This window comes from Tinamus guttatus, unplaced genomic scaffold (assembly GCF_059628265.1).
Source record: "Tinamus guttatus ecotype Peru unplaced genomic scaffold, ASM5962826v1 Tinamus_guttatus_pri_ptg000470l, whole genome shotgun sequence".
NCBI lineage: Eukaryota > Metazoa > Chordata > Aves > Tinamiformes > Tinamidae > Tinamus > Tinamus guttatus.
In genome coordinates this window covers 167,971-184,488 of record NW_028289004.1, presented here as the reverse complement: position 1 = coordinate 184,488, position 16,518 = coordinate 167,971, and the positions used below count along the sequence as shown (strand labels likewise).

Genomic DNA, 16,518 nt, shown 5'->3' with positions numbered 1-16,518 from the left:
CCCGGCCGCTCCTTCCGCGTACGCCACTTCCGAGCGCGGCGAGGCCCGCCCCGGGGCGGAGCGGCCGAGCGGCGGGCGAGGTAGGAAGGCGCCGCTCCCGGGGGCGGGGGCGACGCCGCCCGGGCCGCCTGCCCCACGCGGGAGCCGCCTGCCCCGCGTGGGAGCCGCCGGGTGCGCGCCCCGGGCGCAGCGCCCCTTGCCACCTCCTCAGCCCTGGGAAGGAGCGGGGTTCGCCCGCCGCTCGGCCCTGGCTGAGCGGGCGGAGGCCGCAGGAGTCCTCAGGGGAAGGAGAGGGTCTGGAGGCAGCGGCTGGGGGCCCTGTGTTTCTTTCAGTCAAATGGTGGGAGACGCTTTTTTGCCCCCTCCCCTAGAGACTTCCTTCTGTTGGAAAGGAACATGCGGTTACTTTAGTGCTTAGAAGCGCGCGGCGACGCCGGTGACCCGCTTTGCCTGGGTGCAACCTCTGCTGCTGGCCGCGCAGAGGCGGCTGAACCTGCCTTCCCCGGGAGCCCGCGGGCAGCGGCCTGCGAGGCTGAGGCCGCGGGCTGCGGGCGGGCGCCCGCCGGGCTGCTTTCCCGGGCTGTTGCACGGCGGAGCTGCCGGGAGGCCGCGGGGGACCCCGCTTCGCCTCCGGGACCTTTAAAGGCCTCAGAAAATGTTAAAAATAGATTTTTGTCCGTTAGCAAGGTGCTTCCCCGCGGCGGCTCCAAAGCGGCGTTCCGGGAGACACGGCTATGCGCCAACGGCCGCCGCCAACGGCCGCCGCCAACGGCCGCCGCCAACGGCCGCCGCCAACGGCCGCCGCCAACGGCCGCCGCCAACGGCCGCCGCCAACGGCCGCCCTCGCTGTGCCGGCCCGGGGTCCCTAACGCCGGAGCTCTAACCCTGTGGGTGCTGCGCTCCCCGGTGTGCAAAGGGCGCGTTGTTCCCCCGGCGCTCCAGCTGCACTGCCCGTGCTGCCTGCGCTACTACGAGTAATGCCGTAACTGGGGACGGTTGAATACTTGTGAGTGGCGGTATTAAGCGAAAGGGCGCAAAATAAAACTGCGATGTGCGTCTTGGCTGCTGAAGTGGATGGAGGAAAGGCCATAACCTGAGTTGATGCCCAGAGGAGCCTACCTGCCATTTTTCACAGCACTTATTACTTTCCGCAACACTCTGTCTCTCTCTCTTTTTTTTTTTTTTCCTGGTGGAAGTATTATCGATCACAAGTAAACAGTGCATTTCCTTAAGCTGCTGTTCCTGCAGAATTACAGAGAGCTGTTCATTTTAGTTCCAGTCAGTGGAGTTTGCAAACTTTGATCTGCCAAATATTCAAGATTTGTATCTGTTAGTTGACTAAATTTATTTCTCTTTCCTTTTTTTTTTTTTTTTTTTTCCTTTCTGGAAATAGCTTTGAAAGTGGCTTAGGTGGTTACAAAATGCTAATGTTGAGAACTATGTTGTCAGATTTGTGAGGGAAGAGTCTGAAATGTCTGAAATGGAGGTATGCTCCAAATCTTAAAACCTGTGCTGTTAAAAAGAGAAAAAAGTTACATCTTAAGAAAAAAAATAGTAGGGAACACTTAATATCTGGTGACATCAAATAATTTTTCTTTTTTTCTTGTGTGGACCACATTTATGCTTTATAGGTCTTTAAAATTTGTCCTACTTACTTCCTGATTTTGCTTGTTTTATGAAATGAATGCCCATTTTTTTTCCATATATTGATTTGCCTTATGCTATTCTGAATTCATGTCTGGCGTATTTGCAAATAACGAGGGGGGATGCTCCCCTTTTTTTCTTCTTTTTTCTTCTTGTTTTTTTCATTAGTGCTTGATGTGAGCCCACCCATGACCAGTCCTGAATAAATTCCAAGGGTCCTTTTCTCCTGAGAATCATCTTTGTGTTTGAAGTTACATACTTCTGATGGCTATCATCTCCCCTTTGTCCGCACTGACAAGGAAGTAATAGTTTATTAAATCATGACTTCTGGTTACCGAGCATAAGAATGTCACTGTTGTTATGTTCTTAAACTTTGCCTCGTGAAAATCTAGGATCTTATTTACAGTACTGCAGTATAGTCTAAGGAAGAGCCACAGTGGTCATTCACCAGTGCTGCTTACTACCAAAGTTTGAAGAACTGTACTCAGGTTTATCCTGAGCCTTGCTACATCACGTGGTGTTCCATGCTGTCCCAGTATAGGACATACTTCTTGCATTTCTTTCAGGTGGATTAGGGAAAGCAAGGTATTGGTAAGGAAAGATCGTTCTTGACCCCAGAATTTCAGCTCTGTGGGATCGGTGCTGTCATTATTCAAAAATCAGTAGAAGGATTAGCACCTACCAACCTCTGAACGTAATGTGAAAGCAGTTTTGGTAAGAAACACGCAGCATGCAGATGGAGCTGAAAAAAGAAAGCAAAATCTGTGCATGTGTAAAAGTCAGAAGAGGCTGGAGAACAACAGAGCAAATTGTAGAGATAGCAGTAGTTTATAAACTGTGATCTACCATATGACAATATTCCAAAGCATAATTTGTAGTTATTTTTTGTCCGGGATAGAGATGCCTTACTGTAAAATATTTTCTTAATTTACCATGTAAATCTAGATCTTAACAGCTGTATTTCATACTGTGAACACATATTTTAATCCTAAAGAGGATGGTTACACTTTAAAAAAAGTTTTGTGTAATTGTTTTGCACTTAACAGTCAAGTTTTGCACCCATATCAGTGTCTTCTAAAGGAACCTTTCTGAAAATGTGTCTCCTAAAATTTGTCTTACAGATTTACAAAAACAGTGATGTGCATTGATTTCTGCTTTTCAGGCTTGTTTGGGATGCTGTAACACTGAGAAGGTCCGTGTTGCTTACGGCTATATATCAGAAAAGGTAGAGTTTCAAAATTATTTAACTTCTTATGTATGTTTGATAACTCTGACTTTCTACTGTTCGTCTTATTGAATACTTGTAATGGAAACACTGAAAAATACCTTTGTTTTTACTGTTCTGTGTGTGGATGTCTGTAATTTTGTAACTTGAAAGATTTTTCCTGATAAACATAAGTATCTTGAAAGGTAATCTGTCACTCATTTGCTCCTTTCCGACATTATGTACAGGAGTGAATTTTAGCCTGTTTTCAAATAAATGTTAGTGAGTCTTTTCTAAACATAATAAGAACAAAAGTCCACTGGCAGTTTAATTTATGAAAAAAACAATAACAGACTAGATGAAAGGTCTAAGCTAAACCAAAGAAATAAGAGGTAGTCATTGCAAAATGGCATAGCAGTTTTTCCCTAAATCTTATGGCTTTCTCAGTATCATATTTAAATCTTACCATAATTTTCTTTTTCTTCTTTGTAGCTTTATCCAGGCTATGTAGCTTTAATTAGCTAGGTTTTTTTTTTATAAAGAGCCAAGCTTTCGAGATAGAAAGTTCCTAAATAATTTTTGTAGTATATGCTGGTATTATTATTATTATTACATTATTGTAAAGTTTTGTGAAATACGATGTTGTATCTCTTCTGATTAAAGCTTGAATTACTTCCCATTACAGAAAAGGAAGCTGAGACATGCAAAAGTTTGATATGTTGAAGGCCCCATGGTGTAGTTCTCAGAGAAATCTGAAATCAAGATACTAATCTATGTTGTGACAGTGGATGTTTCTCTACATTTGAAACGTTAGATAGTATATAACACTGTCTTCCGGCATGTTATTAACTCTTACTTTGCAGAATACTCCGGAGATTCTGAATGATTCTTTTTCTGTTTTTCTCATGCAGTGATTATTGGAGAGGGAGAAAGGGTAGGCATATGAGGAAAAGACTCTAGGCTGATGATCAGTAATGTACTCTTGTGCAAGAAGGGAAATTTCTGTTCATTTTTTCTTTCATGGTCTCATGCTCCATTGATCTGTAGGATGTTGTGAGACCTTTGCTGAAATATTTGTTAGAGTGACTTGGAGAAGGCAACTGAAAGATGGAACTGGAAAGTATCAAGGATGAAATTAATCTTGCCTAACTTGTGGTTCTTAAAACCTTTTGCTGTCACAAGAGAGAAATGGATCAGGTGAAGCATCCTTTGGAAATGCCCATCTCTGGCATCTCCAAGGGACAGTGTATCAAAATGGCATCTGTCCTCCATTTACTATGGAGAGGACTCAGATGCTTAGTTTAGATATTGATGTATAAGCTGGGGAGAGGAATCCTACTCCCAGAGTCTAAAATGGTGAGAGATTATTTTATTGTTTGTCTCTGAAGACCATCCTAGCTTTCATTCTTTGCATATTGGGCCTGTGCTCTTCCCTGGGCTGAACTGGTGTTCATCACAGGCATATCTTCGTCATTTTAGATTTCCAGCTCATGATCTGGGTGCTGCTGCTGATTTTCCAATGAAGTACATCCTGGTTACCGGTGGTGTCATCTCAGGCATTGGAAAAGGGATCATTGCAAGCAGCATTGGCACCATACTGAAATCATGTGGTCTCCGTGTCACTGCAATCAAAATCGATCCTTATATAAACATAGATGCTGGAACCTTCTCGCCGTATGAACATGGTATGTTAGATAAAGGATTATTTTAGTCTCACAGGAAAGACTAAATCATCTTAAAATTTTAGGAGCTGAATTTTCAAAGCACATTTGATTGGTATCGTTTTCCAGGTTATTGCCCATGAATTTCTTTCTGAAAACAAATATTGCTAGTGAGCTACAAGACAGTCTCACATCTAGCTTTTCCTCATTTATAAAGGAGAATGTTACTTTAGCTCTCTGACATATTATTAGTACATTCATTAAAAACAGTTGTTTTCAGAGTTCCAAAGTTCTTTCAACAAACAGATATTTCTAATTCTTTTTCTTTGCTAAAATTTATCTGCTTGCTTATAATCAATACCAACATTTTGGAGTTGATCTTCCAACCTCCATATATGCACACTTTCCACTCTTAAAAGCTAGTGGAAAAAAAAAAAAAAAAACCATCCCCCCCCCACCCCCACACTGTACCCTATGGCAGAGCTGAAAAATGATTGTTTTACTTCCAAAGTGGAGGAAGCACCAGTATACCAGCCCTCTCTCAGAAAGCCAAATTTAACTAATCCAGAAGTTGTGAATTTTGAGGTGTATATCCACTGCAATGTAGGCACCGGACTGGGAAAGTTCTGACTTTACCTTTAGTGGTAAGATTTCTGCAATGACTTGAGATTGTCAGAATGTGTTTTTGCCCTGTCTCAAATGCTGGGGAAGAGAGGGCAAATGCGACATGCTGTTCTCACTTAGCATTTTTTTCCTCTCCATTTGCAGACAATTTTCTTATTACTTGTGAAAAAGCACTAGCCAGCAAGATAGTTAGGACAAATTAGCTGAATGGCAAGCACTTTTATTAACACTTTTGTGAAAATATGAGCCAAGTGATATTTTTTTGTCTATTTCCTTTTTTTTTTTAAAAAAAGATTATTGTTAAAAACAAAGCAAAACCTTAATTCTCTGTGAGAAATTTTGGCTGTGTTCTGTTTCTGTTGGCTGAGGTGGCAATTTGGGGATACTGAGTAGGAGCTCAATGCTCCACAGCATTAAGCATGTCATTCACTCCGTTATATGTGTTTTTTTCTTTTACTGTTTATTTTGAAGCAGAGAGTTTTATCTAGGTGGAGTATATATATCCATAAGCCAGAGTAAATCTTCAGGGGAATAATAAGAATAAATATCAAATAACAACAACAACAACAATAATAATATTAATTATTATTGTTTTCTTGTGCATTACTCCTGTAACTTATCCCACTGTTGATTCATTGGCTCGTGGCAAATCCTTTAAGGATCTCCTGAAGAGCTTTCCATCTTAGGAACTAGAGTGGAGGCAGTAAGTTTAATTGCTTCAGAAGTTGATAAGATTCAGGATTTACACATTCCTTAGGGGTTTAAGAAAAGTCTGAACCCTGAAGCAAACTCCACTGCAGTCCGTGGAAAATTCTCTCTAGGTTTTTTCAGGGTCAGAAATAACCCTGGCCATGTATGTAATGGACTAAATTACACTTTGAAACAACTGAATAAGGAACAATGATAATATTTGTGGAAGTATTTATATTCCTCATAATTTTACTCCAGATCCAGGTCTTACTCATTAATCATAAAATAGATTCAACGAGCAAGAATTTATGATGAAGCACTTTGAAAATGTGTTAGAATTCATGCTTAGAAAAACACAGTTTTTGGCTGCCATGTGAATTAACACATTGCCTAGAGCTGATTTATCGCATGTGAAAATTGCTTTCTTCCCATCAAGGATTGTAGTAGGCTGTTGAAATGCCCATGAAATATTTTTAAATCACTTAAATATTTTGCTAATATAACTTCATTTTCAAAAGCATTTGTGACTGCAGGATAGACATTCTTTGGAAGAGTTAATTGTATCAAGTAGTCACACAGGACAGGGACACAGAGGTAGCTGTAGCATGTGCTTGTGATACAAAGTATTGCCCTATATCACTCTTAAAAGCAATTCCTCAATTGTAAGGTACGTTTGTGGTACTCCTGTTTGTTTAGTAACTGCTGATTATTTTATTGCTTTTCTGTCTGTTAACATTTTTCTCCTAAGCTATCATATTATTTTTAACGATTTAACTTTTTTTCAGGTGAAGTTTTTGTGCTGAATGATGGTGGAGAAGTTGACTTAGATTTGGGAAATTATGAGAGATTCTTGGACATTAGTCTGTATAAAGATAACAACATCACCACTGGGAAGATATATCAGCATGTCATCAATAAAGAAAGACATGGTGATTACCTGGGAAAAACTGTGCAAGGTGATATTTTTAATTCTGTGGGTTGCTGCTCCGTTCAGTCTCCACAAAAGCATGCTCTGGCTAGAGATGCTGATAGAGCAGTCACTGGCTTGCTCCTTCTCTCCTTCTCAGCAAATCTGGTCCTGTTTTTGTGAGGCTGGGCTTCTGGGATTAGGGAAAGGAGGAATATAGAAGGGGGCTAGTAGTTCTGTTTCCACTTCCTGCTCATTTCCTTTGAGAGTGGCCTAAAATACGAAGTGCTTCATTTGTTTGTGTTGCGTTGTCTTGCAGTTGTTCCACACATCACTGATGCGGTTCAGGAATGGGTAATGAATCAGGCAAAAGTTCCCGTGGATGATGACAGAAAAGAGCCACAGATATGTGTTATTGAGGCAAGCAGGTTCCGTTCTTTTTGCTCTCAATTCATTTAAAATAAGCAGAAAAACAATAAGTAGAAAAGTTGCACAAGTACATTAACAAATGGTAGGACTATCAGTACTTTAACTTAAAACTTAATTTTCTGTTTCTTCCATGTTATTTTGTCAGTATAGTTCCAGATGCATAAAATACATTTTTACGGGCTTCGATGATGCATATAACTGTCTTTCAATTGTGAAATACTGAGGGAGTTAAATTGCGTTTGTGTATCAAGTGTAAGTGTAGTTCTCCAGAAGGTTTCCTAGTCCTGGTTGAACATAAATATGCAGTTCTACTAGAAGCCACATGGGGGCATAGGAAGACTATATTCTGAAATACGTTCGCTCCACAAACTTGAGACAATTATTCTATTCAGTGTTTAGTGTCTCTGTTATAGCTCTGTCTTTGAATAATATCTAATTCCTGTGTTTATAAATCAAACTTCTCATTGAGTTGGTCTGTGTCCTCCTTTTGGCTTGGTAATAAATGTTTAAATGCTTTTAAAACCTGAAATAGGAGTTCATATTGCCCGTATGTCATTTCTTGATGGGGGAGAGCTATGATAATGTGGCTAGTTGTATGTATCTTGTTGGCCACAACTGTTTATTAATCTGGCAGTCAGGAAAATAAAAACTGCTTCTCAGCACAAAAGCCTTCACATTGGTCAAATAATGATTACTTTTTAACCGCTTTTAAGGCAATGGAAGTCACCCGAAAGCACGTATTTTTTTTCAATGTCACCATGTATCTTCCTGTGCAGAACGTACGTGCTTGGTTGTACGTGAGCATGAGCATGGAAAGTCATTACAGTAGGTTTCCGTGCTTGAGCAGGGGGGTTGAACTAGATGATCTCTAAAGGTCCCTTCTAACCTCAACCATTCTGTGATTCCGTGATTCTCTGGTTCTCCTTGGGAAGCAAACCATGCAGGACAGATGAGAGCTGGGCCCTTTGCAGAGTATATTTGCAAAACCAAATTTCAATTGCCCCTCTTTTCTCTCTACCTTTTCTTTTTTTTTTGATAAAATAATAGAAATTGCTGAAGCTTTAAGAGGTAGGTGTTGGTTTGCTTTTACTTTCTGTCACTCTGACAGATCCAACCTCTCTTTTTCAGCTGGGTGGAACTATTGGGGACATTGAAGGAATGCCCTTTGTTGAAGCATTTAGACAGTTCCAGTTCAAAGCAAAGAGAGATAACTTCTGTAATATCCATGTTAGTCTAGTACCACAGGTAAGTTATAAAAATAAATATATTTTAATTATCAGCCAACTTTTTCTCTGTGTTGGGTTATATATTTGTTTACTTTGTCCCCTTCAGAGGGGTTGTTGGAAGGGCTTAAAGGTTAAGAGATACAAAACTCCACTCCACTGGCATTAATAAAGGCTCTGGCAATTTTTTTATTGATGCAAGAATCTAATATTCCAAGTTACAAAAAAGGGAAGAATTTATCAATATTAATTTATCTAGAAAGTTGCACATACTTGTTGTACAGGGCTGATTTTTTTTGCTGATTTTTTTCCCTTCTAAGTCTAAATTCTACTTCACAAAGAGATTTTGTTATTATTTTAAGGGAGAAGTATTCATTGGGAAGTTTCTGGAAAGCAGAGGTTTAATAGTGATGACATGATTGCACCTTGTATACATAAAAAGAGAATATGCAGCTGATTTTCAGTGGGATTGATTCTGTGTATTTGAGAATAGAATTACTTAATATATCTGATTATTTCCAAGATAGTCTTTGTGCTCTGTTGGACATTTATTAGCAAAGTCCAACTTCAGAAATTTTCTTCTTCTGAGTCAATTGTATTGATTTTTTTCTTCAACAAACAAATAACAAAAACAAACAAACAAACAACAAGCCTCACCTGAATTAGGGCCATATATTTATTGATTTTTTTTTCCTAAGATATGCAGTGACTGTTACTTCCTGGCATGTTGCAGCTCTTTTTAGATGTATGGTTACTTCTTGCATGTATTATTACTTGCAATGACTTTTCTCTTTCTATCTGTAACTGCTTTGTTAATAGATATTAGTTGTTTGAACTTTCAAAATGTCTTTTCAGCCTAATGCCACTGGTGAGCAGAAGACCAAACCAACACAGAACAGTGTCCGAGCACTGAGGGGCTTAGGTTTATCTCCAGATTTGGTGAGTTCATGAGTCAACAAATATTACACATTTTTATCTATGTTTCATCTAAAAGTATCCTTACATGAGCACTCTTCAGTGAATCATGAGAGATGAGAGCTTTAAGAGAAATGCAACATGTAAGATGCACTGCTGCATGAAAGCCATGGGAAATAAAATTATAGAAACTCACTCTAACTTAACACAGTCCAAATCCCTGTGGTACCTTGGGACTGGAGGTATGTTCTTCTTATAAAGGGAAGGCACTGCTTAAAAATAATCAATATTTTAAAGCACTGCTTAAAAATAATCAAAAGGTCAGATTTCTCAGTTTACTTTGTGGGACAACCTAGAATTCTTTTAGGATCAAAAATTCTTTCACAAATCTCTTTTTATATATGACTAAAGAGAAGCAATCCTTTCTTTCATAGAATTATAGAATCATAGAATGCTTAAGGTTGGAAGGGACCTCTAGAGGTCATCTAGTCCAACCCCCCTGCACACTCAGGGTCACCTAGAGCACATGGCACATCCAAGCGGGTTTTGAAGATCTCCAGAGGAGATTCCACAACCTCTCTTGGCAGCCTGTTCCAGTGCTCTGTCACTCTCACTGTCAAGAAATTTTTCCTTAAGTTCCTGTGGACTGAAAATGCATTGTCTTTAAAATGTTCCTGTTTGAAAGTATAAAACATATGGATTCATTTTCAAAGTTCCTGTTCTTTTTGTATGATGAACATGCATTTGAGGTATAATAATCCCAAAGGCAGCAAGTTTCATCTTATGCCAGTGAGCAGATGTCAAAGGCTAATCTCCTTCCAGTCTCACTCCCCAGTGATCCTGCTAGCAAGTATGTGCTTTTTTCCCTGGACACAACATGTGCTTTGCTGTGACTTTTCCTTGGGAGCAGAGAGGATATACAAATGGTTTGCAGCTCCCTGTTGTCATATTGCCCTGCTATTGAGAAGAGAGCCGGGAGGGTCACTCGAACTTGCTTTTCAAGTGTTAGTGACAGTGAGGCTGAGGCAGCACTGGATTTGCATGCCAGTACAACCACAGTTCAGACTTGCACTTCACATTTTCCTGAGCTGCCACAGACAGAGTTGAAGACAGCCTGTTTCTTGATCTTTCCCTGGAAGAGAACTTTTTGGTGTTTGTGTGTGTGTGTGTGTAAGTCTGCTTTAATAAGTAAAGAATATTTTTTGGACTTGATTCTGGAGGCATTTTCATTCCTTGTGTCCTTTCCATTCTCCTACATTCCACTGGGAGAAGAGGCCTCTTAGCCCTTCTAAGAAATGAAAGAGCAGTGACACTAGTGGTGACCCTAGTCATTGGTTCTGAATAACATCGATAGTCTCAAAAGGAGAAATGATTCTTAAAAGGATATTCACATAATTAAATTCTGTTATTGTGTTTCTTTGTGTCATTTTTGACAGACTTTTTGGTCTAAGTGTTTTTCCATTTGAAAACTATTTTTCCAACTGAATGTTAAGTTCTATGGTACTTCACAAGCATATCCATTTTTTTCCTCTCTTTACAGAGAGAAAGCCTGATTTATTTATACACTGCTTCTCTACATTCCAAACTTCAGACCTAAATTTCAAAATCCCTCTTGTGCTACTAATTGAATATGGAAAATCGCACCTGATTTCTGGAGGCAGTTAACTAGTGCCTGATGATTTTTTCCCCAAAAAATCAACTTTTAAAAGCCATGTGTGCGTGCATGTGTGCGTAAGATAAGGAAAACGGACTAATGTAGTTACTTTCTCCCATCTTGGTTATTGCTTGGGGTCATGCAGGGACTCCCAGAAGGGCACTCTATTTATTTATTTTTTAAAAAAATTGGGTGTTCTCTTAACAAGGGGCCAAATGCAAACAGTGGGGAAGGTGCTAGGACAGCAGTTAGGAGAGCTGTCTCTGTAAGCTCTGCTGCCCCATATAACCCCTGCTAAACTTGTTCTTGATGGCTGCAGCCTCACTGTTGCTCTCTGAGTTGTCTCAGCTGTTTGCCTATCAGAGCTTGCCTCCTTGGGGTGTTTGAAGAGCTTAGTAAACATACAGTGTCTGCGCAGGTTTAGGGGACTTTGTTATGACATTCTGAAAAGTGATGTTTTCATGTTTGCCAGTGCTGTTCTGTTCACCTCTTCCTTTGTATATTCTGTTGCTTTGACATGCATCTTAGCCACTGTTACTTAGTTTTGCATTTCGTGCTTCTTCTGATGCTTCTCATTTATGTGACTCCATTACCTCTATTTTTTGACTTTAAATTTATTACAGCAAGATGGATTATAGACTCCAGACTGGATGTGTTCATGTACTCAGGCTATTGTGGTTTATGAATAGGATCTTCAAATATTACCCAATTTTTAAATACAATTGCAAGTTCTGTTATGCTTAACTGAAGAAAATGTACACATTATGTCAGTTATTTTTGATTATTTGAATATTTGCCTATTTTCTTTTGCATTTGGCATTGTTTTTTCTGATTCTCAAATTTCTTGCTAGGGGAAGTTGATTAGATTTTTATCAATTTCAGCCTAGCTAAGTTGCATTCTAGAAAGTGATCAATGATCAGCAATGTATTTCTGAACAACAACAAAAAAGTCTTAATGTGTTAAGTAGCTGCACTTACTAGACACAAGGGGAAAATAATAAATTACTCTTTTAAGAGAATTGTTATATTTGATGCAGAATTCAAAGTGTTTTTCTAAGTTACCTAAAGTTAGATAATGCAAAAGACCTTCAAAAAATTCCAAAAAGCTTCTTTTTTTTTAATACATGCATTCTTAGGATACTTGAGTTTTATTTCCATCAGCAAAATAATCACAGAAAAATTGCGTAATTACACTAGAAAAAAATTAGAAAACGTAAAATAGTGGCATTTTTTTCATTGTAATCCTTCCTTTTGATCATGATGCGTGAATTAACAATTTCCAAAAAGGCACTGAAGTACTGAAGGGCTGGAAAATATGGATGTAAACTAATTTTTGTTGCTCTGAGTTCAACTGATAAGGTCATTTTTTTTTGATTCATTGTATCAGTTGTACTTAAAATGCTGCTTGAATTTTACTTAGAGTGTTACAATAATGGCTATAAAAAAGGAGAGCTTGAGAAAGAAACATTACAAAAGAAGCTATAGAAAGATTTAAGAAGTAAAAGAAGGTCAATATGGGCAAGTGTTCTTGAGGTAATTGATTTACTTCTGTCCTGCTAGCAAATATTTGTGAGCTATGATGTATATTAAAACTCAAAGTATATTTGCACAGAATTTCTGAAGGAGGTGATCTATTCATGAGTGTTATTGAGGATCTTCTGCAGGTTTTCCTAGAAAAGTTTTATGATTTTACTTTCTGTTATGACAGATTGTCTGCAGAAGTGCTAAGCCTATAGAAATGGCAGTGAAGGAAAAGATCTCCATGTTTTGCCATGTGGAGCCTGAACAGGTCAGTAATGAACAGTTTGTAAATCATTACATACGTAGGAAAACATCCAAATATTTATATGCATTTCTATTTTCAACTTCAGACTATTTTATTAATATGTAGTTGTTTTTACAATTTTTCTCTGTCTTATACTCTAAGAACTGTTTAAAATTTTATACATTAAATAGTCCTTATAGTGTAAGCACATTTTATATTTTGGTGTAATTATTTATTAGGTTAGAAAGAACTAATAAAAGGAATAGATGTTGGATGTGTTGTTAACTGTTATAAATTCTCATGAAAACTGTACAGTTCCCTAGACTGCTGAAAGCTGTGGTTGCTGTCCATAATTCATCTTACATGTTTATAATAACGGATTAACAAAGTGTGGTTGAAGTTATGGATTTCGCTTATATCCATAGATCATCACAGTTGCGTGAATATGCACTAATGTGCAATGGGCTATTCGTGCCCTTCAGCATGTGTAGAACATCTATGGTATACGTCCTTCTGTAATTCATGTATGATTTTGACATTAATTCCTGTAGGTATCTGCTGTTTGAATACTCATTTTGGTAAATCAAATGCCCTTTGCCGTTAATGTAACAGGTAATGTTAAAAGGATAATAGATGCTAACGCTGATGCTATGTTTCAAGTTTGTGTCAGTGTTGACCTCTCTGCAGATGGGTAAGAAATAAATCTTTTTATAGTAAGGCCCCAGATGAGAACATAGAGGACAGTGTGGCCATTATTTTTCCTGTGTGCCCATCTGTATCTTACTCTTTGTAGGAGATAACCCATTTGAGCTGGCTTCTGAGGAAACCTGCCCTCCGCAGCATAGCCCTAGCAGGAGCCCCATTATACCTGAGCATCCAGGAGAGCTCACTCGCAAGGGAGTGGCTCTCTGCACGGCATTGCTTTGTACCAAAGATCTGCTTTTGAGGGGAGAAGCTCAGCAGGTATACTGTTCACTGCTTTCCTGAGAAGCTAGTGGTATCAATCTCTGCAGAGTGCTGCACTGCTCCTGGGCTGTTCCGGTTTGCTCAGATCTCCAGACACTGCAGCACTGTGTTGTGTAATGTAGGGGTGTCCTGGGTGGTAAGACCCAGTGGACTGACGTGCTGTGTCCAGCTGCCATGCTCTGTTGAAGCCTTGTCTTTTTTTCCTTTGTAACTGCTGCCCTCAGCATTCTGCAGAGCCATCCTTAACCACCCTGTGTGTCTTAAAATTAATTAGCCACTTCTGGATTTCTAGCCATTGAAACAGTCTTTTCAGAAGAGATGGCAGATTCCATGAATTTCAAGCTCTTTTGGCTAGATCACTCACGATGTCCTTCCCTGCAGTTGGAGTCGTACAAAGACCACATCTCTAAATATTACCTAAAATGAACCTGGATTTTTTTTTCTTTTGTGAACTGAAGGATTAGTTGCATCATCAATCTTTTTCCTGTAGCTATGCTCAGCACCGGCAGAAAAGAAGCTGCAGATTTAGTTTGTGTCTAGAACTCTGATTTATTACCTCAAGAGGGGGTCAGGCTTTTTAGCTTGTCTTCTCCATTCCTTTTCTTTGCTGTCATAACTAATCCAAAACCATATGCTGTTTTGTCCCTGACTTCCTCTGTGACAAAAAGAAATCCATTTGCTCTAAGTGCATTTTTTGTTACTTTTATTAAGTGGATGGTGAGTGGCTTCCTCCTCACTTCTAAGTACGTCCCACTGAAGCAAAAGCAGTGCCATTGGCTTGTTTCAGGATTTTAACAATCTCTATGGTCAGCAATGCTGTAACCCAGGGCAGCCAGTGGTTCTTTCTAAATAGGATGGTAGTTTGTAGCTGCTGAGTTTGGAAGAACAGTTGTATAAGCTCCCACTACAGGAGAGTTGTGGCTGCTCTGTTCCTTTGTTGTTGAGTTGGCGCATGGAGAGGCGTGTGTAAGTGCTTTACTTGTTCAACAAGAATAAGTAAAGGAAACCTAAGGAAGCATCCTTTATTTCTCATGGGTAGTGGGGAGAGGACACTCGTGGTCAGGATTTGGAACTCTACAGTCTCAAGTTTGCTAGATGCAATGAACTTAATTGCAAGCAGGTTGGACATCATTTATAAACAAACGTGTTTTTAACTAAATGACTATGAGTGGGCTACCTTCATAATTTAATTACGTAATCTAATTCACTACGAAAATCCTTTGTAGAAGATTCTATCACGATATAGATGGATCCGTTTTGTGAAGTTCCTTTTGTATTCTTTCTTTCCCAGAAAATATATTTTGTGAGAGAAGAAGAAAGCTTGGGTTTTTTTGTTTTGTTTTGTTTTAACAGCATTTTTCTTGTGGGGTCAGAAGTTTGTATTAAAACTGGCATGTTGGTAGGCTTGACAAGATGTGTTTGTACCATGTTGGGCTGAAGAAGATAGACTCACTTTTACTTTCAGAGTAATTTTTCCATGTAAATTTAGTGGAGCCTTAAGTGCTGGCTGTATTGTCCTGCTCATTCTGAGAAAAGTGTGTGAAGAGCCTAATTTATGTAGAATACAAAATACATGTAGTAGAATGTGGAATGCATGTTTTCTGTGGAAAAAAAAATTAGATAACTTTTTTGTTATGTGTTTATCTTTAGGTGATATTTATCCACGATGTTTCTTCCACTTACCGAGTACCAATCCTGCTGGAGGAACAAGGCATCATCAAGTATTTTAAACAGCGGTTAAATTTGCCTATTGATGACCAGCCAAGTGATCTCTTAATGAAATGGAAAAAAATGGCTGACAGGTATTCTAAATCCTGCCTCTCTTTTTGGTAGTGCTGGAATTCAGTCACTTGGATTCTTAACTCCTGTAAAGTGACCAAAATGGACTGCTGGGCTTTGTGTAATGCTGCTGGTCAACACCTAAGGTTGTTTTGGGTTTAGAAACATGGATGTGTTTGAGATTTTAGAACATGTATTGTGAGATCAAAAACAAAACAAGTATTGTCTTTTTAAAGTGCTTTCTTTGTGAAAACTATAGTAATAACTGGAAAACTCCTTTTTGTTAGATATGAAAGATTGCTAAAGGTGTGTTCCATAGCTCTCGTTGGCAAGTACACCAAACTAAGTGACTGCTATGCATCTGTTTTCAAGGCCTTGGAACACTCAGCACTGGCGATTAATCACAAACTGGATTTAATGGTGAGAATATGTCTGGTTTTTGCTTTCAGGAATGTGTGGGATGCACTGTACTAGTTCCCAACAATGAGGCAGTTTTAGTTCGTATTGTAATTAGGAAATGAAGCATGAAGATAAATGCAGAATGGCCATACATGGTTCACTTTTTAAGAAACTTATCTGAAAAGAACACTGCAGTTACTTAGCTTTGGATCTGATGAAAAAGCGTTTACCTGCAAAATTTTTTTTAATGCCAAGGGTAAATTTTATTTGTTATAAGACTACTGCCTGATGATGTAATTCTGAATAGGGTCTTACACTGGCAGTTGCATGATGGGTAAAATTATGATATGTAAAAAACTTTTTAGCAAAAACATGGAAGACACCAAGTGTTGCATCCACATACCTGAATGCTGAAATATAGGATGTTCCTAAATGTGATAAATGTGCTGGCTCAATATGTTTGACAAGGAAACAGGAATTAATTTTAAGTGTAATTAGTTTCTTCCTCCAACCACCCAGCATGATAAACTATCCTTTTAGTCTATCCATACTAACTATATGTTAGGATAGAATAATAATTATTTATGAATGTGGTTGTTCTATTGCATCCTTTATACCTTTTGGAGTATGGGGAAAAAAAAAGAAAACTTGCTAGAAG

The 16,518-nt window shown here is 39.0% G+C and overlaps 1 protein-coding gene across 1 annotated transcript in view; it reads left to right on the top strand.

Moving 5' to 3' along the window:
* Nucleotides 1-61: 61 nt before the first annotated feature.
* Nucleotides 62-16,518, top strand: part of CTPS2 (CTP synthase 2) — a 64,461-nt gene continuing 48,004 nt past the window's right edge. The window contains exons 1-10 of the mRNA XM_088532738.1: nt 62-80; nt 2,807-2,869; nt 4,328-4,533; nt 6,609-6,779; nt 7,050-7,150; nt 8,288-8,404; nt 9,238-9,321; nt 12,660-12,740; nt 15,333-15,484; nt 15,749-15,881. Of these exons, the coding sequence (XP_088388864.1) occupies nt 4,368-4,533; nt 6,609-6,779; nt 7,050-7,150; nt 8,288-8,404; nt 9,238-9,321; nt 12,660-12,740; nt 15,333-15,484; nt 15,749-15,881 (1,005 nt within the window). The 5' untranslated portion in view covers nt 62-80; nt 2,807-2,869; nt 4,328-4,367. The remainder of the gene's footprint in view (nt 81-2,806; nt 2,870-4,327; nt 4,534-6,608; nt 6,780-7,049; nt 7,151-8,287; nt 8,405-9,237; nt 9,322-12,659; nt 12,741-15,332; nt 15,485-15,748; nt 15,882-16,518) is intronic.